The sequence below is a fragment of the Accipiter gentilis genome, chromosome 21 (genome assembly GCF_929443795.1).
Source record: "Accipiter gentilis chromosome 21, bAccGen1.1, whole genome shotgun sequence".
Taxonomy (NCBI): Eukaryota; Metazoa; Chordata; class Aves; order Accipitriformes; family Accipitridae; genus Astur; species Astur gentilis.
In genome coordinates, this window is record NC_064900.1 from 7,158,137 (window position 1) to 7,182,800 (window position 24,664).

Below are 24,664 nucleotides of genomic sequence, written 5' to 3' on the forward strand. Positions count from 1 at the left end.
CCTGAGTGAAGTTTCCCCCATTTCCAGTGGCCACCGTTGTCTGAGGCTGGTTCGGAGCAGGGCTGGGGTTACCCTGACATTTCTGGGAGCGTGGCCAGCCAAGAAGGGAAAGAGAAGAAAAGACGAGTCTTTTACAATCTGCTTTTGTCAAAGTGTCGAGAAAGGGGAAAGGGAAGTGTCTTTTTTTTCCAGCATCACATTCCTGTGTTTTTCTTCAGCCTGGAAAATATATTAATGCTGGTGCTTTCCTCTCTGGAAACAAAGGAACTAAACGGGACTGAGGAAGCAAGGAGTGGGAAGGAGGCTTGGGAAGTTTAAAAGAGAGAGACTCGGAGCAGCCTGGAGTTCCCTTTTCTTAAATGAAATCCCTGCCTGTGTGGGTAACCAGTACAGCAAAAAGCCAGACCTGCAGGTAAATGGAGAAGCAGAGATCCCAAAGGAAATTTCCGCTAACCTCATCCCACTTGTCAAGAAGGTGAAGAAGAAAGAAAGTTAAAAGACACACAGGAAGACGGACAGGCTCTGGGACCTATTGGGCTGCGTAAAGATAAATCACTGGGCAGCAGCAAAGCTGTATGGCATTGGTCTCCTTTTAAAGGAAAAAGACGTGAAACCTCGTCTCTGGAAGGGGAACTTCCCTGAGAGTGTAAGTCTCAAGTCAAATTTTTGGCTTTCTGCTCTACATACCAGACCATTTCTCTGTGCATGTTTGCCTGTGTGTATGTGAGCGTGAGAGACAGAGAAGGATGCAGATCACAGTGTCCTTTTGGATAGAGAGAGTCATGTTACAAACAGATGATCTCATTTTTGCATAAAATGATTCATTTTGTGCTTTTCAAAAAATAACTGTAAACTGTACAAAGCCACCAGGGCAGGACTGAGGTGTAATCAACACTTTCAAATCACAAAAACTAGCCAGCCTGTGCTTTGATTTTTTGTATCACTTGTGCAAGATACCATCATACTGTTAACATCTAACTTTTTCTTTTTCTCCTCCTCCCCTCAAGCAGATTGCACAATGAACTGGAGGCCAGCTCTCAGCTTAGCCCTGCTGTGGGCAGCATGGCTAGTGTGTGGCTCCGAGAAGACAGGGAGGCTAGCGGAAAGAGGGGGCCATGGAGTTAGGAAAGTGCCCCTGGCTTACAGGGCTCCAAGCAGCCTCCTGAGAAGGTCTGGAGCATCCCTGAGGAATTCAAGCCCAAATCCCCAACACCCCGGCACCAGGAGGCATTCTTCAGCACCTCCAAAGGCACCTGCCAATCTCCTGCAAGGGGAAGCACGTTCCCAGGCCAGGGGCATGGGGACCAGAACGAGACGGGTACAGAGACTCACAGCTGCAGCCAAATACTCCAAGTCCGAGATGATTAAGGACGAAGGGATATCCTCCGCCTCACAGACACGAGTGGTACGTTTCCCTTCAGGGTCAAGTTCCCCCAATGTCCTGGCCAGCTTTGCTGGGAAAAATCGGGTGTGGGTCATTTCTGCCCCCCATGCCTCTGAGGGTTACTACCGGCTCATGATGAGCCTGCTGAAAAACGATGTTTACTGTGAACTGGCTGAGAGGCACATCCAGCAGATTGTGTTGTTCCATGAAGAAGGGGAAGAAGGGGGAAAAGTCAGAAGGATAACCAATGAAGGAAAAATCCTGGAGCAGCCATTAGATCCTGCCCTCATCCCTAAGCTCATGAGCTTTCTGAAACTGGAGAAGGGGAAATTTGGCATGGTGCTGTTGAAGAAAACTCTGCAGGTGGAGGAAAGGTACCCTTATCCAGTCAGGCTAGAGGCCATGTACGAAGTCATTGATCAGAGCCCCATCAGAAAAATTGAGAAGATGAGGCAGAAGGGCTTCATCCAGACTTGCAAAGCAGCTGGGGTGGAGGGACAAGTGGTTGAGGAAGGCAACAATGGGGGCAGCACCCAGCCTACCCCCGGCGGTGGACATGTCCAGGTGTCAGCAAGGAAGGAGGAGCCAAGGAAGAGCAATAATCAGCCACCAAGGACCAAAACAGTGAGGAAACCGATGACAACCACAGTGGCTACTCCTCTGCCTACAGTAAGGACCACTACCCTCCCTCCCACCACCACCACAACTACCCGCGCCACCACCCGTGCAGCGACAACAGCAAGCCGGTCTACGACAACAACTACACCCCTCCCCACCACGCAGAGGACCTGGACCACAAAGTCACATTCCACCACAGAGTACCACAGGCTGCCAGTAGCCCCCGATGCCACCACGCCACGAGTCACAGTCTCTGAGGATTTCTACTCTCCTGTGTGGAAGGCAAACCGCAGGGACCGGCAGCGCGGCCACCCAGAGAAACACTCAGTGGCCACACGGAAACCAAGCAAAGCTGCCCGCTATGACAGTTTCACAGAAGTCCCAACAGCTCCCTCAGTGCACTATACAAAGGCAAATGTGGGTAGATTTAAAGATAACCGAACAGACAGAAAGGACTATAACCACAGGGACCTGAATGTCACACCAGGGCAACACAAACCAACTAAGACTAAACCACCGAAAAAGAAGGCCCAAGAAAAGATACTGAACAATGAATATGAAGATAAATATGACCCGAGCAAGCCTGCTAGTTCCCATTTAGAGGAGGAGTTTGCAGCAGGAAATATTCCCCCAAAGAAAGGAAAAGAATCAAAGAAGCATGAGCGAATGGATAAACCTGAGAAGAAGAAGAAGAAGGACAGACCTGACAAGCTACAGAAGAGTGAGAAGCAGTCCAAGAAGGACAAAGCTGAGAAAAAGAACAAGCAGGACAAAGACCGTAGCAAGAAGAACAAGAAGGGGAGCAGGACTGAGAATGAGGATTTCCCCAAGTCCAACAAGAAGCCTTTCCTACAGCCTCCCAGGAAATCAGTGACTGACCTCCTGGAATATTTTGAAGGCAAAAGGCGGCTCATTGTAAGTAACTCGTTCATTTGAATCTTATTACCTAAATGAAGTCCTATCTCCCTCTTAGTGGGAATATGCGCAACAGGAAGTTTATGGTAGTTTTGCATTGTTCTTTTTTGGTGCTTTTGTTTAAGAGGTAAAATTTCTAGACCCAAAAGATCATCAGATTATTTGCTTTCCAGTGGATATGTAGGTGTTAGGATCTGTATAGATATATTGATAAAATGACGTCCCAGTGTGGATTACATCCATTCATCGCTTTGGGGTACTTGCCAATGTTACCACATTTCGATGCTCAGCATGTCCTGCCAGCTGGCACACCTGTTTTATATTGGTGCTAGTGTCCTAAAACTGGAAGCAAGCCAGGTGGCTTGGCAGTACTAGCGCATGTCTGACTGAAGATATGCACAAAGGCATATGATCAGATGCCCTAAAGTAGGATTGTTACATTTGCTATTCTTTCTGCCATTCAGATCTCCTAGATATCTTCAGAGATCCCGTGCAAACTTTATTTTGTTTTGTTTGGTTTTTTTTCTCCTGCTGTTTCTATTAAACTGTAACACTATGGTAAGTTTTCAAGTCTGAGAAACTCAGCACGGTCTGGAGTTAACTTGTCCCAGGGTTTAATAGTGTTGTATGTTTTTCCAACTACTTATCTAAAAAAACACTTCACCTGGGACAGGAAACAGTTTTAGCTGTAGTACAAATGTTTTTTCTGGCAGATGGCACATACCCTGAAAGGTACACTTGGAAAAACAGTTCTTTAAAAATATTATTGTGGGAGCTGGTTTCTTGCAATTATTCCACTGCAAGCTGGCCTGTTTCACAGTTATTGTCCAATAGTCAGCATCACAAAGATAGCTTTGACTTTCATGCCCCATATTCCAATACAAATAGCTAAGATGCCAAGCTAAAATTTCAACCATTGGAATTTAATTAATCATTCTGCTGATGATTCACAGACCTGAGCAGAAGGCAGCTTTCTTCTCCCCCTCCCCATTCTTCCAGCTGTAGGGGCTGTGCAGAGGTAGTAGACTTGCATTCCCCAACATGTTGGAAATGGAGAAAAGCCATATATTTGAAAAATTTGAACTTGACTGAATTTTGCAAATAATGCCTATTAGTTACTTGTTAACTAATACTTAGCCAAATCAAAAGCTCAGAGAGAGAAACTGCATACAAGTTTGGAATCTCTGAAATTTGGTCATATATCTCAACACTGTGGCTTCCAAGAATATGTGTAGCATCAGGACAAATAAAAACAAATTTGAAAAAAGAGCCAAAAGCAGAGCTTACAAATGTCAGGCTGTTAATTCATTACACCAACACAGTCCTGGCAACTTAAAGGACAATCTGAAATTTGGACCTTCTGATACTAGGCCACATCTCAGCTGGCTCTCCAAGAAAAGAGTTGCACAATCTCAGGCTGTCAGGCCAAAACTCACTGAAGACAAATGATTATGCCACGCTGCACTTCACTTTTCCAGCATCTAATATCATCCTCAGCCTGCTTGCTCTGAAGTTTCTTGGAGAATAGGTTTGATTTGGTCATCAGCAAAAGCAGTGACTGAACTCTACTATCTCTTGGCCACGCATGGCACATGTGGAAAACAAAGAACTTCTCAAGCTTCTTTGAATCTATGCATGTGCCTGTTTGCATCCCTTCCTATGAAACTGTTCAGTTCCCTTAGGATCAGTCCTTCCAGCTAGATGAACTCTGTCATTCATGAGTCTTCAAACTCCCTCTCTAAAGAATTACCCCACACTGCTGCAGAAGTGGCTCTACCTCAGTTATTCTCCATTGCTTTGCTATACTTTTATCTTTCAGCCACTTCAACAGACTGTCTCCCAAGGATGTTGTTTCAGTCCTCTCCCAAAAGTTTTTTGAGAGGGACATGAGTTTTTAAGTCCTACACCTCACTAAGGATTGCAGATTGCAGATTGCAGTGTGAATTTCAAACATCCAGAATTTTGAAGGCTATCCTGGGTTAAGCTCAATTAATGACAAATATAGGACCCAGCTGCAGAAACTGAAAAAAATGTATGGGTTTTGAGTCCTGCAGCCCCACCGCTCTATAGTGGGGCTTTTACTGCAGCCTTACTGATGTTGAGAAATCTTGGCTTTGTGACTTTGGGTTTTTTGTTCATTTCTCTGTGGTGATGAAATGCTGACCGACAGTCCATATATAACACTCCATTTATACCCACATGCACATATATAGACATGCACATGCACACAGGTGCATGCCAATACAGATAGATACAGCGTATATACTACCTGAGTTAAAACAGTCCTGGCACAAAGCTTTGATACAAAGTTTGCTTTGCCTCTTAAATGCTCCCCGCTTTGTTCTACAAGGTTTGATAAAGTAGATCAAATTCAGACTTGACTGTGCATTCCTGCTTACAGCCTCCAAAACTAAGAGGACAACACAAACCAATGGTCTGGTTTTGATCTTGGTCCTCAAATCCTTTTCATGATCCTTTTTTCATTTGAAGCATTTCTATGCCATTTAAAAGCAATGTATTACATGTTATGGCCCAGAAATCAAATCCTCTTTGTGTCAGACTCTCATTCACCTTCATGTCCCAATGCTGTAGTCATGCCAGGGGGCCTTTGCATAAATGAGAGATCTTATAAGCCCAGAAATGCCTCTTACATTTCAGTACATTGATGAACTGGATTTATAAGGAGTAAATCATAAAAATTAGCCTCCAGGCCCTACAAACTTAAGAAGACAGCTAGAAGATGATTGCACCTGTTACAGACTAAAGCATAAGTTTGCTATTGAAGGATTCTGGTGATTATTTATGACCTTAAACCATAAAATTTGGATCCTGATTCTAACTCCCTTTGTGTTTGGGGGATCGATGGCAGGTGCTTGACTGCAGTTCACTGCTACTAGTTAGAATGATTACATCACTAGAGCTGCGGCATTCCTCTCCACCTTCTGCTGGAAACTGCTGCACAGGACCACTGCATGCTGTTATACACACACCTTCCCTGGAATATTTGCATCTCAGTCACTGACAAAGGATCTAAATTGTGTGCTGTAAACTTTTAAAAGTTAAAACTTTGCAATTGTTAGGAGGCTTTGAAATAAATACTATTAACTGTAGAGATTTTTACACTTTTGTTGTTGCAATTATTCCTCCTCCTGCTCTTCCCCCATAGCCGTGCCTTCTCAGCAAATATAAGTCCTGTAAGACATCAAAGTGGCTTAGAACAAAGTCACCCCTTGACAGTTAGAACAGCCACTGGGAGCCCTGCCTGGACCATGAGATGAGGCCAGAGCAGCTGCTCTGCCATGTTCCCAGTGCTCCCACTGTTAGTGAGCAGAAGAAATCCTAGATTCATGGCACCACTGAGGGCCGTGAGGGAGACCTGGAAGGACTGGCAGGGCAAGGGATAATAAGAGAGTACATGGTTTTCTGTAAAATCCAGTGCTATTTCTTCTACCAGCACTGTGGAGAGGCAGCGGAAGAGCTGGTGCCACCAGCTGGCTGTGCTTCCTAAGGTTTTCCTGTGGCTGGCTGAACACCTTTGGGTCAGGCCTGGGCCTAAAGCTACACTCCAAACACAAATAAATAAAAAAAGGCTACAGAGCTGTCAATAGCTCTATGGAAAAGGAAGCCCAGTTTGCACACAGTGACTAGTTCTCCTTCAGTAAAATACTCATCTGCTTCATTCCTTATACTAAACAAGCTCTTTTGTCTCTGCCACCAACCAGCTGATCACAACCCCCAAGGCGGACAACACCATGTATGTACAGCAGCGAGATGAATATCTGGAGAGCTTCTGCAAGATGGCAACGAGGAAGATCTCAGTCATTACAATTTTTGGCACCATGAACAACAGCAGCATGAAAATTGACCACTTCCAGCTAGGTTCTTTTTTTTTTAATAATTTCTTTCCATCTCATGGTCACAATACAGACAGCAAAGGGAGAAATCTCCCCACCTTGGGTCAAGATCTAAGCAAGATCATTTGTTGTGGTCCACTTGCACTTTAGAACCCACTCCTCCTCCTTCCATGCTAACTACCCCTCTTTTGTATTTACATAAGTGTCTCTGGTATTTTCCATGTTTAGGCTTCCAGTGCTGTAACTTGAGCACCTTCAGCTTTCTTTGTAGCAATTCTTAAAGCCAGTAAAACAGTGAAAAGGCAGAAAAATATGATGAGGGCATGGGACAGAAAGAGGAAATTAGTCTCAGCTCTACCAATATCTTGAATACCAACCTCAACTGTCTAACTGGACGGCTATCCTAATACAATGCCCCCCTGCCCTCCCCACCTTGGTTTTTGCAAGACATCAGCCATGGGTGGCTAGATACTGGCTAGCATGATTTAAACACTGCTTAAAGCAGCTGGCTGTTGTCATGAAGAAGAGGAGATTGGAGGTGGGAAATGCTGAAGGGAACTGTTTGAGATTATATTCAAAACTTGGCCCAAGTTAATCCTGTTTTGAAGTTCAGCATCATTATCTCCCCACTCTGCCATGTAACATTTTCTCACACCTTTGCACTCCTCACAAGGGCATGGAAAAAGCTTCATTTTTCGGGGGCATGCACTGGCTAAACCCAGAACACAGAGAAGTGTGCTAGTAAGACTCCTTGCTGTGAGTTCCTTTCCTTCCCAGGATCAGCTTTCCTGGTCTTAAGAGCTGATTTTGATATGTTCACAAAGTGAATATTCTCCTCCACAGGAAGTGGAGGAGAGGGAGGTGGGAGGTCCAGGCACATTTTCCCCTCTGTACGAGTAAACAGAAATTAATTTAGAAGATTTCAACCATAGCCTTTAGGTATGGACAACCTTACAAATTTGTACCAGCATACCTGATATTAAAAGGTTTACCATTTGAAGTCCTATCACCTCTCTTTACCCATAAAGCAAGATACCCACCAGTGTGACTGCTTATTGCTGGCTATTGTAAAGAGGTTCATCTCATTGAAGCCAGAGGTTTTGGAGGCACTATAAATCAGACTACGTAGGACTTGCAAAGTAGCTCATTCAGCCATATTTAGTACCACCTTCTTTACATACAGAGTTCCCACATAGACAGGTGACACTGGTCATCCATCCCTCTCAGGCAGCTTTGAAACAACTGGTGTCAGTGTTCAGGTCCTGGGGAAGCACCCACCAAAGCCAGTGAGAACCTTTCCTTTCATAACAGTAGGGTTTGGACAAAGACTTCACGTCACAGTCCAGCAAAGCACTTAAGCTTAGGTGTCTCCTGAATCATGTAAACAATCTCATTGCTGTTTGTGTCTAAAGGTTAACACCACTGTGAATGCTTCGCTGGATGAAGGCGAAGAAATAGTATAAAAGCTGCTAGTTTTGCTTGTAAGTCCACCACATCTTTCCTCTGAAAGTTCATCTGGTTTTACCAGACCTTGGAAAGAGATGTGTGATGGAACAGAAAGCTCAGGACCACACCAGCTTGAGGGTATTTCAGGTCTGGCATACAACAGGCCACAAGATCACAGATTTATGTCTGGTTTCCAGCCGTGCCTTTACTGCTCTCAGAGAGAGAGCACCTAGCAGGGGACCAGGTGCCTTGTGTCCCTGAATGACTGTAAGTCACAAATCCTGCCAGACTGTCCATTTGTGCACCTCTGTAACAAATCTGGAGTAGTACAGAATTTTCCATATCAAGCCAAGGTTAGTCAAGGTCACTTTTTGTGTACCTAGACCCATCTGCTTGTCAGTGGACTGTTTAGGATTATATTTAGCTCCGGTCTGGCTAATAAACACACATTTACTCTGACATAGACCATACTCTTTCAGCCCGTTCCAAACTTAATCTACACTCAAGCTTTCCCCAAACCACACAAGTGAATATAACAGCTGACTTCTCACAGGAGGAATTAAGCTGTTGAAGAAAAGCCATAGTCTTAGAAGGGTGTAAGTTAAACCTTACATGAAGTTCACCTTACATCTTTTGCCCGAAACACCAAATCCTGAGCTTTTAAAAAAGTTTAATTAATACAAACATCTTTCTATTCTACCTCCCCTTCTCCTCTACCCTTCCTGCTTGCATGGCCTCTTCATGGCTTTCTGTGAGCATCAGAGGCAGCAAAAGCTCCTAAGAAACATTTTGTTCACAGTGTTTATGCTGTAGTGAGAAGCCTTAGCACCCAGCATGATGGGGTCTACTGGTAGTGCTGCATCTCAGGACTGAAATACAAATGACAACAACAGAGAAGTCCACAGAAAAGTCTTTTCACTTGAAATTTCAAACACATTTAGAAGTAGTGAATGAAAAAGAGCTCATTAACACTGTTTGGCCAAGATCAGGTCATACTGAAACCAAAGAGCATTTCCTGGTTTCCCACTGGAATGACACAAAAGCTGAGTGTCACTGCAGAGGTCTTCTCAGCACCCTGAGTTTGCCATGTGGTCTCTTCTCCCCAACTCATGGGAACAGGGCTTTAGTCAACTAAACACCAGTCCCAGGCTACCCACTTTACAAACAAAGCCAATACCTAATCTATTAGGCCACTTTACTGCTACAACAAACTGCTGAACATCTTTGCAACCTCATTTGAGTTATTTCTAAAGAGTAACTCATCTCCCAAGCTGTCTAGGTGCTCAAGATGTATGGATAAAAATTACCATACTCTTTCAGTGACCTTTCTAGAAAGAGCAAAGAGAACGAGGACTTTGCAGGTAGCAGCAGACAGTCTCAACTCCTGTTGTTGTTCATGCTGATCCCAGATGTACTTTATGAGGTGGAGGTCAGGGACAAGTAGTGAATTGGAAAGAGGCAATAAGATTAACTTCTTTTTTTTTCTCCCTAGAAATTACTTCCAAGTTTGAAAGGCAGGCCAGCCTTTGTGGTATTATTTCCCCCCCCGTGAAACATTTTTCTGTATTACTCTTGTAATTTAATTTTCTTCTTTACATTGTAAGTTTTGAAAGAAAATCTCCTAACAATGAAACTCTAAAGCGCTATCTTCATGTTGATATCTAGAGTCTTTAAAGCAGAAGAGTGCTATGGGTCAGCTGGTCTAAGGTACTGCACCATATAGCTGTTTTTCATCACATTTCACACTAACATCTTTTGCATTACTCTACCTCTATATAGCCCCATGAGATAGTCTTTGCTTTTGTAGGGAACTGTTTGCAGGCAGAAGTATGAATTTTTGGTCTATGTTTTAATGGTCATACTTGCCATTAGTAAAATGTAAATCTCACTTATGAAGCATTCATGCATGATTTACATATGTTTTACGAAGTGAATAACCAATTAGCACATCCAGCAACTCATCCAATGGGGAATTTATAACATTGCCTACAATTCTTTATAAAACTTTCAACGGAGGTACATGTAACCATGTAAAACCATAAATTATATCAATAGCTTGATTAGTATAACCATATTTTAACATTTGCTGGTTTGTTGGGGTTTTTGTTCTGTAAGAAGCAGGTCTGAGGTGTGAAACCTAAAGGTCAAGTTCTGATTCAGACATTTTCCCAAGGTTTTAATTCAGAAGTTATGTTCAGTCTATTACACAGATTGGACCTACTGCAAAATTTGATCAGTATGCTCCTTAAAGGCTATGGAAGTTTAGAAAATTATTTAAAATGCCCTCTTGTATAATGAATGAAATCTTTTCTGTTGCTGTGTACTCAACCCAGATCAATTCATCTCATCTGTACTTGCTGGTGAATAATGTTGGAGCAGGGGACTGGAAAGTTGTACCTCTGGATTCTAGCTCTTGATCGGCTGTCGCATCTCTTTTTGACTTCAGGCACGTCACTTAAGCTGTGGCTGGGATTTCTACGAGAGGATATGAATATTTATATTCATAGTGGTGTCACAGGGCATAAGCAAGTAACATTTGCTGAGAGGTCTTTGGTGCTCAGGTGACATTTCACTTTGTGTGTGATTTAGCTTGTCTTTAGCTTTCCAGGCCCACAGTTGCAGACGGAGGACAGTGTTCCAGCACTGTCGCAGTTGTATAGCACTGTGCTGGATGCTACAGCTGAGGCTGAGCTGATGACATGGAGGACTTGGCCCTTATACACCCTGGTTCCAGGGGAAGTAAGAAACCTCTATCTCCACAGGCTTGTCTTGTACATGCTTCAACTATCTGTCTTCAGAGTTCTTTTTCTCCTCAAGCATTTCTGAATGTTTTCTTAGGGTAAAGCAGTAAGTAGGTACAAATCATTCTCAAAAGTTAAGTTTTTTCCTGTCAGGGTGCTAGAATGAGAAATGAACATCAGCAAGCAGATGGAGGAGTGCCACAGCAGGGTATGTAGAGTGAGCTGAAGAGCTAGGCCTGCAGTATTCAAGACACATTAAACAGTTTCTGGTTTCTTGTTGTCACTAAACCTCCCATGTAATTTTTTAAGACTGGCAAGGTTAACTCTAGTGTCCTGGCCAACCTCAAGCTGTTCTAGCTATATTTTACAGATCCAAATTCTCTATGCTGTTTCATTTGGATATGGTGCTTTCCAGCTCCTGTCCTAAATTGTTGAACAGTTTCTATTTTCTATTCCAGAAGTAGCTGCATTTCAGGAGCTGGGGAAATGATTAGTACATGCATATACATGTATAAGCATATTGAAAAAATCCGAAAGATCTTTCCAGGAAAGAGCAGCCAACCAAGATTTTTCAAAAGTAGAAATGTTGAATACTGAAGTGCATGTGCCCTAGGATAGACTGATTTTCAAAAAATAAGGGGACTGAAAACTGGACAGTTAAAAGCCATAGTGCCATACTGATATTTTTTTAATAACTTGCCCATGGGGCAGGAAGAGGGATTCTGGCAAATGGATTTCCCCCTTTCTTTCAAGGTGAAATTAAAGGCAGAGTGCTGTGTGATTCCATCCATGACTATTTTTATTTCTCCTTTGTCTCACATTAAGATAATGAAAAGCCCATGAAAGTGATAGAGGATGAAGATCTTGTGGACCAGCAGCTCATCAGTGAGTTGAGGAAAGAGTATGGGATGACCTACAATGACTTCTTCATGGTGCTGACGGACACTGACATGAAGGTCAAGGTGAGGGTTTCGACTCTTTGAAAGAAAAGGCATTGAAAAAATAGAAAAAGTTTAGGAAATTACACTACAGGCTTGCATGTGAGGCACATAAGAGACTGATGCAGGACTTGGTCATTGCTGGAGGACAATAAAAAGGACAGAGAAATTTTCAGGAATTAGGTAGTTATCTTCATTTTCTGTAGTTAGGGGATTTCAGGAATTGTGGGTTTCTGCTGGGATGGTGAGCTGATTCCATAGGAACAGGACCCCCCACTGGCAGGGGTTTTAATGTAGTAGCTGGCATTATAAAACACATAGTTTGGCTGCTCAATGGGATGACAGCACATTGCACAAGGACAATGCTCTAACCGAATGGCCTTACAAAAGAATATAATGACAATTTGTTGCCTGCAATGGCCTGGCCTTATCACATTGGGCAAATACTGAAAATATACCACTTCCAAAGAGCCGTCTGACTGCAAAAACAGTAAATTAATTTTCCATGGTTTCTAATCTGTTTCAGGCCCTGTTACCTGTGTGTAAATAGGAATACTTGAATCTCTATATATCCTACAGTGCTGTGATACATGCAGAAAGACTGCTAATATGTGCATCCTTTTACCCATCTGTTCTTTTTTTCTTAACAGCAATACTATGAAGTACCCATAGCAATGAAGTCTGTGTTTGATTTGATCGACACCTTCCAGTCACGAATTAAAGACATGGAAAGACAGAAAAAAGAGGGCATTGTCTGCAAAGAAGATAAGAAGCAATCCCTCGAGAGTTTCCTATCCAGGTATTACCTTCTGTTCTTATCTGCTGCTAGTTCTAATAATTATTGTCTTATTGGAAAAATACCCATCCAACTATTTCTGTGATTTTTTAGTATACATTTCTCAGTATATACAGTGTTAAGCAAATACAGAGAAGTAGCCATAGCTGAATGCAGTCTTCTATAGAGCACTGGAAGTCAGGATGCATGTTCTGTTTCCAGACTCACTGCACATTCTTTGGACACTTACTTTCTGTACCTCAGTTCCCCCATCATGACACGAAGATAATAATGCTGATTTGCATTAGAAGAGCAAATAAGGACTAATTCACAGATTAGTGAACACAGCTCAGTGTTTTGAATGTATGAAGCATAGCGTTTATGTCCTTCAATCATCAACCATCACAATCTCATTAATCTCATTTTAATCCCTTCCATGTAGCTTGAGTCAGTAATTAATTCTCTGTAACTTCCGTCTTATCCTGCTTGAGATAACAGTTGGTCTTTGCCAGTATTAGTCATGCATATTGCTAAAGGTCTTGCAGATGTCTCTTGCAAAATGTTTGAGAAACCTTCTGCAGAAAGACAGTTTTGTTCATGCAATCTTTATATGCTGTGTTACTGCTCTACCTGCAAGACCTGAATTTCAGGCCATAAACATGTTTGGACTGTGGGAATTCAGATCCACAGGAGAGCTCTGCAGCTATAGCACTCTCTGTTACAGGATAACTTACATGAAATTAGGGTACCCCATCACTCTAGGCTTTACCTGTTACTACTGCATCCTCCTCACCTACTATTAGAATCCATGGGAAGACACCGTTAATGCCAGATGGCTATAAAAATAAATGAGACGGCATGATGGATTATGACTTGAGGAGGAAAGGAGCAACAGGTAAATGATTAGGTTGTTTGTTCATAAACATTTTAAAATTCGATGGCCACTTCAACAGAAAGAGAACCTTTAACAAGATCCACCCCACCCACCTCACCACCTCCTGTTTAGGTCTTAGTGATTCATCCTTAAGACCATCAAGAGAACCACAGTTTGTAAACAGCTAGCCAACACAAGAAAGAGCTTGTATGCTGCAAAGTGACAGACCCCAAACCGTCTTTGCTTGGAAACAGCCCTAGTCAGAAACACACATTAGAAAAAGAAGCAGGAGAAATGCACAAAATTGCATCTATAAACAGAACTGCCACTGCACAGAATGCATTTGTTGTCTGTGAAACAAGCATTGGGCTTTAAATATTGGGTGGATTTCACTAGCCATGTTAACCGGTCAGACTCCCAGCAAGATTCATTCCAGCTTTGTCCAAGATTATCTTCCCAGCTGAACAAGAGTCCTGGCATCACCTCCCCAGTGTTGCTCATTGGGGAGGTCAGTTATAATAATGCAAATACTATTCTTAAGAAGCCTGGCTGGCATGAGACCATGAGAGCCAGAGCTGGCTTGAGTAATGCTTAAAAGCCACATTTATCAGGAGGAGATCCTTGAGTTTGGGGAGGGGAGGTGGGGTAGAGTCCCCCTATAACACCAAGACACTTAGCTGTGCTGCTCTCTGGCCTCACAAACAAGAATGGGATGCAAAATATGTAGAAGAGGAAGAAAGGATGCACCCAGAGAAGGGGATGGCAGATTTGTCAGTACAGGAGTATTGGCCTGTGGCTTCTGATGTCAGAAATAAGTATTGGTGAACTAACAGCTGTGAAGGACCAACTGAATTAATTTCTCAGTAAGATGTAGCCCCAGACAAACACACCAAGTATATGGATTGCCTGGGGCAGAAGGATAAACAGCCTGAGTGGCTGTCAATCCTTTTCAACTCTGTGCATCTCCAATGGAAATACTCAAAAAAACCAGAAAGGAATTAAGAGTATCTTAAAGCAGCTCACAGATAAAATTCCATCCTGATTTGTGCCCTAGACAAAATATGATCCAATGTTTATATTCTCGGTCACAGTTTATAGGTAGCCAGGTGCCTTTCCTTTATAAAATATCACACAGATTGTTTTTTTTCCCCATTTTCAGAATAACAACACAAAACTTCCCCCCTTTCCTTAATGTCACGTGTGATTCTTAATGCTTCTCATTACTATTGACATAACTGTATACATATGCCCATGTCTCTTTGCTGTTCCTCCTGGGCATGATTAAAATTGGGGAGCTTTGCTTTTCAAGGATTTACTTTTTTAATTATAAAAATACACACAGTATCAGCCAGTCAACAAGACAAAGACACCAGCATTCTTCTGTGACTTTGAGCAAGTCCCACCATATTTTCTGCTTCTCTCACATGGAACAGAATTGACACATTGCATTAGTCTTTGTTTTGAGATCTTCACATGGTGCTGCAGAAAGGCAGGCTATTATTATAAGAGTAACATCTGCATCCATTTAAAAGATCATTTCCTGCTATAAAAATACCCCTGCAGCTTTGCAAATTCCTATAAATCTGATTTATTTAGATTTAGTGGAACAGTACATTTATTCAAAAAAGGGGTTGTTTGGAGAGTATTAAACCCCCCTATAGTTAGAATTTTTAAAGGTTTCAAGTGTCCTTATGGCATCGCCTTTCCTTGAGAGGACAACAGAAGGTGCTCCTGGTGCAAAAGTTTGGTTAGACGGGGCATCCCATATTAAATACCCAAGATTTATTTTATTGCCCCATGCATGCCTTGTGTGAGCCTGTGGCTATATAACCACATACTTACAAACAAGCTCAGATTTAAAGCCATGTTAAAGGTATTTTGAGCGAGTGTGGTATAGAAGAAAAAGAGGTCAGTGAATATTTACACAAAAGTATGAGTTATGTCTGAAATGAAGAAACACCCTAATTCTCAGACAGCCCTTGGACTGCAAAATAACTGTGCAGTTCCAGCAGTGGTGAATGACGTAAAAGCTAAAAGTCTAATGAGAAATTCTACAGGAATCTTTCTTTCTCTTGAATATACACTTCTCAACATTGTTGTAACTACTGAAGGGGGCTTTGAGCAAAGATCATAAGCTTTGCAGTGTTTGTTTGGCAAAGCAGCGAAACTACAGAAGTTTCTTTGAGAGTTTTGGAGTTGTAAAATTCCAAACAGGCTTTATCCTCTCCCAGTGATGGATAGAACTGGGAAGATCTCCCATCCAGCTGTTACTTAGAAGTTGTGAAAGGTATGACATATCTCAGCCTACAGAGAACAAAAATGCTGAGAGGACTCGAGTCACATGTCATGACCATGCCCTGTCACACTCTCTTCCTTTTTCAGGTTCCGATGGAGAAGGCGGCTGGTGGTGATCTCTGCTCCCAGTGATGAGGACTGGGCTTATTCCCAGCAGCTTGCTGCTCTCAGTGGACAAGCCTGCAATTTTGGTGAGTCAAAAGAAATTATACTCTTGCTCCCCAAACCCACATCCTTCCTGGTGATGTGATGGATTCCTTTGCTCAAGCCTGAAGCTAGACAGTCTGAGGAGTCTGACAACTTAAAAGTTTGCCATAGCTACTCCAAATCCAAATAGAAAAGATTGTGCTAAGCAGGTAGTATGGCATACACTGACAGCTGAGACAGCTAAACAAAATGTTCCCTGGAATCATTTGTGTGAGGCAGAAAAGGTTAGCACTCCAAAGCTTCTCTTCGGAATTGTACTTCAGGAGATCAATAGTATTTTCTTTTTCTCCCTGCACAAATTAACGACGTAAGTACAATGCTTTGGGAAGGGCAGATCCTCTAATACCCAGCTCAAACTGGGCCAGGTATCAGGGAGATGCATGGAAATCAGGCTTTTTCTTTTCCTTCCTGCTTCATTGCCAAAACCTGTAAAAATATAAATGGAAGCCACTTTAATCCAATAAGGACCCTCCCAGCCCCCTAACTAGGTACTTAAAATCCAGCCACATAGTCAGTGGAGAGAGATGTGCTCCTCCAGAAGGCAATTAAGAGCAAGACCCAGAAACACTCTTCTGCCTTTCCATTATGAAGCACAGAGAAACTCATTCCTTAACTTAGGTTCCTAGGAATGCAAATACCATACAGGGCCTAGACTTGACTCCTACAACAGAATGAAACAGGTCCCATTCAAAAGCTGCTATTTCAATACACTTCAATTATGCCTGAGGGGAGATCTGCACAGTATCACTGTTTATTCATAATCACCTGGCTTTCATTCAGAGCATCAGCAGCATCTCATTTGATAACTACTGAAGAAAACTGTGACATGGACCACTATAAAATGCTTTCTGAAGAACAGAATGGAACCAAACCAGCTAATTCTCCCCACCCCTTGCTAGGGACAGCTTGAAAGAGATCCAGTAAAGCATTTGTCCTCAATGGGTGTTGTAATTAAGTGATAGGTTTTCCAAGCATCTTACCTCCAAGTTGTAAAAACAGTTGCACCAAATATTTTGTAGATTGTACAGACTCATGTTACATGAACAGTTTCTACAGCCTCTAAGGTCTTTCTTCAAAGCAGAGGCAACAGTCCAAGCCTCTGCCCAGAACAAATGAAAGAAGTGTATACCTGTCATAAGCCATTCCCTGCAGTCATTTGGAGTTTAACTGTGATAGGTTATATTGCCTCTAAATACTTCGTTGCTGTATGACAAGTAAGAGCTTTACTAGCGAACAGAACAGTGCAGAAACATTCTGAATTTGGGGAACGGCCTCTGCAACTTACTGGCATGTCTGATCATCCTTGTATCCCTATGCTACAGAACCACACCAAATGCTGTTGTCCTTGTGACACTAGCAACAGCTTTTATGCAACTGATACCACGTTTACTCGACACACGAGCTTATCACCACTTTTGGGACAGGTGGTGTGACTGGCAGAGACTCCATAGAAATCAGTAACTCTTCCTCCTAGAGGGCTGGCTGAGACTGGCCCCTAATTTAGCATGCACAGACCTGGCTGATGAAACCAAAATCTAACCAAAAATGAGCAGAAAGATCTGGTCTGATCCAAAACCTCCCTCATTTCCTCCACAGGTCTGCGCCATATAACTATCCTCAAATTGCTAGGACTTGGAGAAGATATTGGAGGTGTCTTAGAGTTGTATCCCATTAATGGTAAGTAACTGTTTCCAGTTTCTTCAGTACTACCCATGAAGGGCATTACATAATGCTGAGTGTTTCTTTGCTGTAATTTCTTTAGAGAGACGGGTATGACTGTGTTTTTCTCTTTTGTTTCTTTTAAGAAAAAAGATGACACAAAAGCAAACAAAAAGCTTTCTTGGTATTCCTAAGCGAAACATTATATAGCTTCTTCAGCACAGAAAAGCCCAAATATCATCTGGAAGTCATCTTGCATCTTCATCTCCCACCTAAACATACAGTTCCAAGTACACTCCTCTGCCTGCCTTGCTGTCAAAGACATAGGGATGTCTGTGCCTTTTACATGCTCAAGAGTAATAGACAGACTCAGCCAATTCTCTTATATGGCTACCTCATTCATCTTCATAGAATGGTCTGGGCTGGAAAGGACCTTTTAAAGATCATCTAGTCCAATCCCCCTGCCATGAGCAGGGACATCTTTCACTTGATCAGGTTGCTCAAAGCCCTGTCCTATCTCACCTTGAACACTTCCAGTGATGGGGCATCCAAAACTTCTCTGTGCAACCTGTTCCTGTGTTGCACTGCCCTCATCCTAAAAAAACCTCTTCTTTATATCTAATCTAAATCTACCCTCTGCCAGTTTAAAATCATTACCCCTTGTCCTGTCTCTGTGGGCCGTGGTAAAGTCTTTCTCCATCTTTCTTACAAGCCCCCTTTAAGTATTCCACTTGCATCCCAGCAGGCTACTTCCAGTAGCTGTTCTTAGATCTCACTGTCAGGATACATTTCAAATGCTACAGGTTCCTCTACCACCTAATCCCAACAACTGCCTCCATCAGTGGAGGAACAAAGACAGGAAGGAGCTTATTTATCCCATTGCTGTTACTACTGCTCTGTACATGAAAGCATCCTAGTCCTTCTACCGCACATAACCACTAAGTCCATGCCTAAGAAAGAATAAGAACAGAGGAAGCAGATGTCATACTTCTTCCATGAACACTCTTGCAGCCTCTGCTTACTTTTCACCAAAGGACTTCATGACCTTGGTTATAGTTCCTATTTGTTAAGATCAACAGATCTCTTTCCAATTTACTTGCCTAATCTCCCTTTGAATCACATTAACTTCTAGCATGTGTCCTCCTGTGAGAACCTCTACAGATCTGCAAGGTACCTTTTATTTGTCCTGAACATGGTCCCTATGGCTTTGTTTGATAGCCCTTATCACTTTTGTGGGGAAAAAGGTAAACATTTAATCCTTATCCATTCCTGCAGTGACATTCACAGTCCTGTAGACCTCCCCCCAACCCATTTATTTTACAGACTGCAGTCTCTACTTGGTCATTTCTCAGAGTTTATCCCAAGCCTATGATCAACCTTGCTGCTCTTCTGACTTTTTTCCCCAGTTCTACCATATTCTTTTGAGGTGAGAGAACTAGAATTTCATGCAGTGTTCAAGATGCACACAAATAATAGCTTACCACAATGGCATAATAATACTCTGTTTTGGTTTTTATTGTTTTCCTCATGTTCTACAACATCTGTTTCGGCTTTTGACCATTAGTGAGCACTGAACTAGCCTTTCATGAAACTCTCTTTCATAGCCCTAAGATCTCACTGCCAAGTGGTAATGGTCAGACTTCACCATTTCTTATGTGGAATTAGCAAAATTTTCAACATGTCCATTATTTTACTTCAATCTGAACAGAATTTCTTCCATCATTTTATTAACCAGTCACACAGTTTTACAAGGGTCTTCTGCAATGCTTCACAGTCATCCCCTGCCCTTACTGCTCTGAGTACCTCCACACCCCGAGTACACTTCCTCATGCCTTATATGTGTCTTTTACAAATACATTGAACAGCACCAGTCCCAGCACAACCAACTGTGGAACTTCACTGGTGACCTCCCTCTACTCTAGGAACCGATCATTCACTCCCACCTTGTTTCTGCCTTTCAACCAAGCTATCAAAAGTTCCTTTTGTAGCCTTCTGGAAATCCACATAGCCTGTATCAGCCAGACCACCCTTAGCCACCTGCCTGCTGACCTCCTTCAGAGAAACTCAACAAGTTTGTAAGGCAGGATGCCACTTTGTAAGAGCCCCGTTGCCAAGCCATGTATTTATGTATATACATATATATATAGGTGTCCACTGATCCTAGCTGCCTTATATTTTCTACTCATTTACCCAGCACAGACTTCATGTTTACAAGCCTGGAGTTCATCAGATTTGCTCTAGAACATGTATTTTAAAGTGGACATGACATCTACCACATCCCATATCTCATGTATCATGACAGTTCAAGAGTGAGACTCTATACTGCCATTAATGACCCAGCAAATTCATCCTGCAATTCTTCACACTATCACACTTCAGTCCTTGCGATTTATTTCACTGTGACTATTTTTCACATACACCTTCTGCATTACGTGAACCAGTGACCCAAACTGCATAGAAGCCAGAGAAGTTCATGTGTGTTGGGTGACAAAAAGGTGTGCCACACTAGCAGCTTCAGTCTAGAGAGTAAAGACAAATTTACTAAACCTAACAAAACTGTTAAAAATACATCTTTAGTTCACAGTGGAGCAGTTTCATTTTGGAACCAGGAAAACCTGAACTTGTAAATGACAAAAATCTTACATTGCCAACTCTTGAGCTGTATCCTATCTCAAGTTGCTAACTCACTTACCTACAGACCATCATCACTGTGTAAACAAAATATCAATGCTGTTTTTATGTTATCACTTTCTAGGAAGCTCTGCTGTAGACCGAGAAGATATCCCAGCTAATTTGGTGAAAGACATTCGAAATTATTTCCAAATTAGCCCAGAATATTTCTCAATGCTTCTAGTTGGGAAAGATGGAAACGTCAAATCCTGGTATCCTTCTCCAATGTGGTCTATGGCAATTGTGTATGATCTGATTGATTCCATGCAGCTCCGGCGACAGGAAATGACAATTCAGCAATCACTCGGCATGCAGTGCCCAGATGATGAGTATGGTGGGTATGGTTACCATAGCTATCACCAAGGATACCAGGAAGGTTACCAAGATGACTACCGTCACCACGGAAGTTACCACCATGGATATCCATACTGAAAAGAGCAACTTAGCCTCCAACTGCCCCATGTCTGTCTTCTAATAGCTATCCGAGCAATAGGTGGCCGGTTGCAGAAAGTCTTCCCAGGCCATCCAGATATCCATGCCTCGTTCTTCCACTGTTCAATTAAAGGACTTTGGTCATTTGCCTTCTCAAAAATGCAGAAGCCTTCACAGTGAAGCAATTCAAACCAGTAGTATTGAAGCTTTAAGCAATAAAGACTCCTTTATATTTTTAAGCCTTTATAAACAAAGGGGATCAGCAGGTGCTGTTTGTATTAAAACCAAACAAACCCCCCGCCACAGCCCTAGTCCATGGACACTACTGTAGGGCAGGACTCAAACTGCCCAAGAAATATTGCAATGCTCTTTTTAGTACTTTTTTCTAAGGAGAAAAAAATTAAGTATATTTATTGGAAAGTGAGATTGCATTGTGCTCATGCAGAGAAGCAAAGAATCACACTTCAGAACTTTCCCAGAAAAGGAAAATTTAAGAAAGAAGCATGGGGCAGGCTCTTTAATAATAACAATAACAACAGTAAAACCCTTTTGAAGTACCTTGTCTAAAAAAACAGCATCCCTTTTACAGTGCATTAACATTGTAATTAGCTGACTTTATCAATGAAAATAAGAATTTATGGCTATGGCAAGATTTGTTCCAGTACAATACAATGTAAAGTTCTTAACTACAAAGCTTGCTGCATGGCCATTTATTCTTTTAATTGGGGTCCCTGTTCTCATAGGTCCTGCCCACCTGACAGTTAAATCCAAGTTAATGAGAGCTAAGTGGAAACACCAACCATAGTTAGCATTGTCTGAAATACAGAAAACTGAAAAGCATTATTTTCATCAGAAAAAAAGGAAAAAAATTCTCATTCATATATATTTTAAATGAGTTGTAACTAGCTCTCTATAACAATGTTTTTAATTAAACTATTGCTCTAAATTTCAAATTTCCTTCTACCTCTTCTTCACATACCCTCCCCCATGAAAAAAAAAAAAAAGACTAAAAGTTTATAAAACTACTTGGAAATATTTTGGTCTGCTACTAAACCAGCTCTATTTCTCCCACACTTTCCAACATGGTTTTCTTCTCTTTTCATTGGTGTCTTTGGGCATTGGATCTGTTGCACCACCTTACTCCTACTGAAATCAGTGGCAGGAACTGCATGCATAGCCACACTATCAACACCATTTGGATTAGGTTTCTAAACATTAAAGAGACAGCAGAAAGATTCAGGAATGTCCTGAAGTGAAGGTATCATGCAAGCCTTCATAGTGGCACAGTGCTTACTTCCAATGTCGAAGGCATGCCCGACCAGTCACATTTCTTTTTATAATCCATGACATGGGTGCACATCATGTATAGATACATGCAAGAGGGCACTCTTACTAGGTTTTACAATCACAGCAACAGCACAGGAATAGGGAGAAACTACAGCTATGTGCCAGAGCATGCCCCACAGTTTGAGTTTTAGCATTTTCCTGATTCTTTTTTTTTTTTTTTGGCCCCGACAAAAACAGAACTGGGTAAAGCAACAAGTTCACTCAAAGCCAGATGCTTTCTTTAGAAACTTGGTCAGAAAAAGCCAGACCTTGCTTGCCCTTCTGAATGTCAGAAAGGCAGACAGATGCGGAGGTCACAGGGCCTGGCCAGTTTTTCCTTAGCTTTACAAACCTGGTCACCCTCTGGGCAGGCTACCCTCCATATCACAGGGTCTAGTCAGCACAGGGCACAGCTCCCAACTTACCTCTCAGGTGACTGGAGCTAAGTGAGAGGATGGTACCATTTGACAGAACCATTTTGAGAGGACTCCTACCTGCAGAGAGCTTCCAGGTTCTCATTAACAACAGTACTTCCACAGCTGAAAGCAGTGGACACAGAAGTTCAAAACACCAAAGCGGAGCTATGGTAAAGAATCACAGAACTGGTTTCTAGAAGAAAATGGGAGGTCCCATATCTCAGTTTTAGAAAACAAGTGCTTATTGCATCAGTGTAGGAAGGTCAGCTGAGCAGGAGGAGACAGTTAACTTACAAAAAAGAGTGCAACACCTGATCCAAATTACCTCTTTTTTTTTTTTTTTTTTTTTTCTTCCTTTTTTTTCCCCCCTCTCCAGAATTCAAAGTTAAGTTGTGCAAGTACCAAACCCAGCACAGGCATTCAGTGGGAGTTGCATTAAAAAGACAACTCCAAACAAGTTGTGCGCTTATAAGGGAGGTTGGGATGGGCTCTTAACCAAAACTACACATTCAAATATTCATAGAATTTGAGGAAGACTCAGTATTATTCTACATTCTGGTGCTGATTCCTGCCTTCATTACAAACTGGCTCAAAATTACCAGAAACTTTTAGCAACGAATTAAAATCCTGATTTTGCAACCTACCTCTCCCTATGGAAAACTAAAAGCAAAGCCTGAAGGAACACCAAGCCAAAAAATCCTTTCAACAACAACATACAGTTATCTTAAAGACTGTAAGCATTCAGGAGCTACTGTACTCCAAATTAAGACTTCATTTTTCAAAACACAAATCAAATCCAAAGCGCTGGATCCGTCCCTGCAGCATCACTCTGAGGACAGACTTACTGAAATTAAGGTCCTATTGCTACAGCTCTTAGTGGGAAGATTCCACATGATAAAGAAAAACTTTTTTCTTATACATGGGATTTGATTCAGCTCCAAGATGGCTGGTTTCATCCACAGGCTGTCTTTCAAGCACCATGGATGGCTCTGTTGCTACATTCACAAAGTAGCTGAAATTAACCAAAATAAATATTGCTTTAATTGGCTTGTTACAAACAAGAGAAACATGAATACATTTCTCTTCCTGGGAGGTTTTGTGAACTATTTCCTCAAACCTGGAAGGAGGAACTTAACATCCTCAGCAGCAATTAAGTTCAAATGTTTGTGAATTTGGGTTCTAAATCACAGCTTAGAAAAAGCTCTCTGCCTGATGTATTTATTAAAGACTGTGTGCCAAACTAATGTTGCTCTCCAAAAATCTCCTCATAAATTTCCCTGTTGTCATTTGAGGAGAAAATTAGTAAGCTTTCCAACATGGAGTAGGTCAACAACCACATGGGGAAAACACTTAATCAAGTGGGATTCACATAATCTATTTGAAACATGTAACTCCATAGAATAGCTTCCCCTTGCTAACCAGGGCTCCTCTCCAGCTGACATTTACAGTCACTTCCTCTAACAAATCCCATGTACACACTAAATTTGACTATTGCCATGGAAGGTACAGCTGCACAGAATTGCATGGTTATACTTTCGGGTTACTTTACACACTTTTTTATTGCTAAGTTGATGCAAATCCTTACCCATTTTTAGACAGCAGTTAACATTCCTGTTGCTGCAAAGGGGATATACAGTTCTCCTCCATTATGAAAAGAAACCTGCCTGGCCAATCCAACAGAATCTCTCTGAGACCTCCAACCTGAAGGCAACAGAAAGATTTCTACATGTTAGACAGGACCAACTCTACAGCACAAGTAAACGGTTGGATCAACAGTTATATACCTGGTATCTTTGTGCAATCTAAGACTTTGGCAAATAAGCCAAGCATGATAGCATCAGTGAAATTTATAGAGGGAAAAATCATTAAGCAGGACAAGAGCTGAAAGCAAGAACTAAGTGCACTTTATAAAATCTGCAGATCAGTCATTTCCATATCTCATTTCTCTTAATGCAGATACTTCAGGCAGGAAGGTCAAACATGTGGTTTTTAAGACATTCATCTTTGGTCTGATGCCCTGTCATTAGAGGTATGAGGCTGAATTTCTATGTTCTGACTTAATGCAAGGCAAAGTTCTCTGGAATTAATGTAAAAAGCTACTGCTCATGTAAATG

At 41.9% G+C, this 24,664-nt stretch overlaps 1 protein-coding gene across 2 annotated transcripts; it reads left to right on the top strand.

The window, feature by feature from the left end:
• CCDC80 (coiled-coil domain containing 80) lies at positions 1-23,752 on the top strand. 2 transcript variants are annotated; one of them, XM_049824521.1, is made up of 8 exons: positions 1-646; positions 1,008-2,917; positions 6,640-6,796; positions 11,784-11,920; positions 12,547-12,695; positions 15,928-16,031; positions 17,644-17,724; positions 20,462-23,752. In XM_049824521.1, exons 2-8 carry the CDS (start codon positions 1,019-1,021, stop codon positions 20,806-20,808), a joined length of 2,874 nt encoding a protein of 957 aa, XP_049680478.1. In that variant the 5' UTR covers positions 1-646; positions 1,008-1,018; the 3' UTR covers positions 20,809-23,752. The 2 variants fall into 2 exon arrangements, with proteins under 2 accessions (XP_049680478.1, XP_049680477.1); XM_049824520.1 differs by having other exon boundaries at positions 2-646; positions 1,011-2,917.
• Positions 23,753-24,664: the final 912 nt, after the last annotated feature.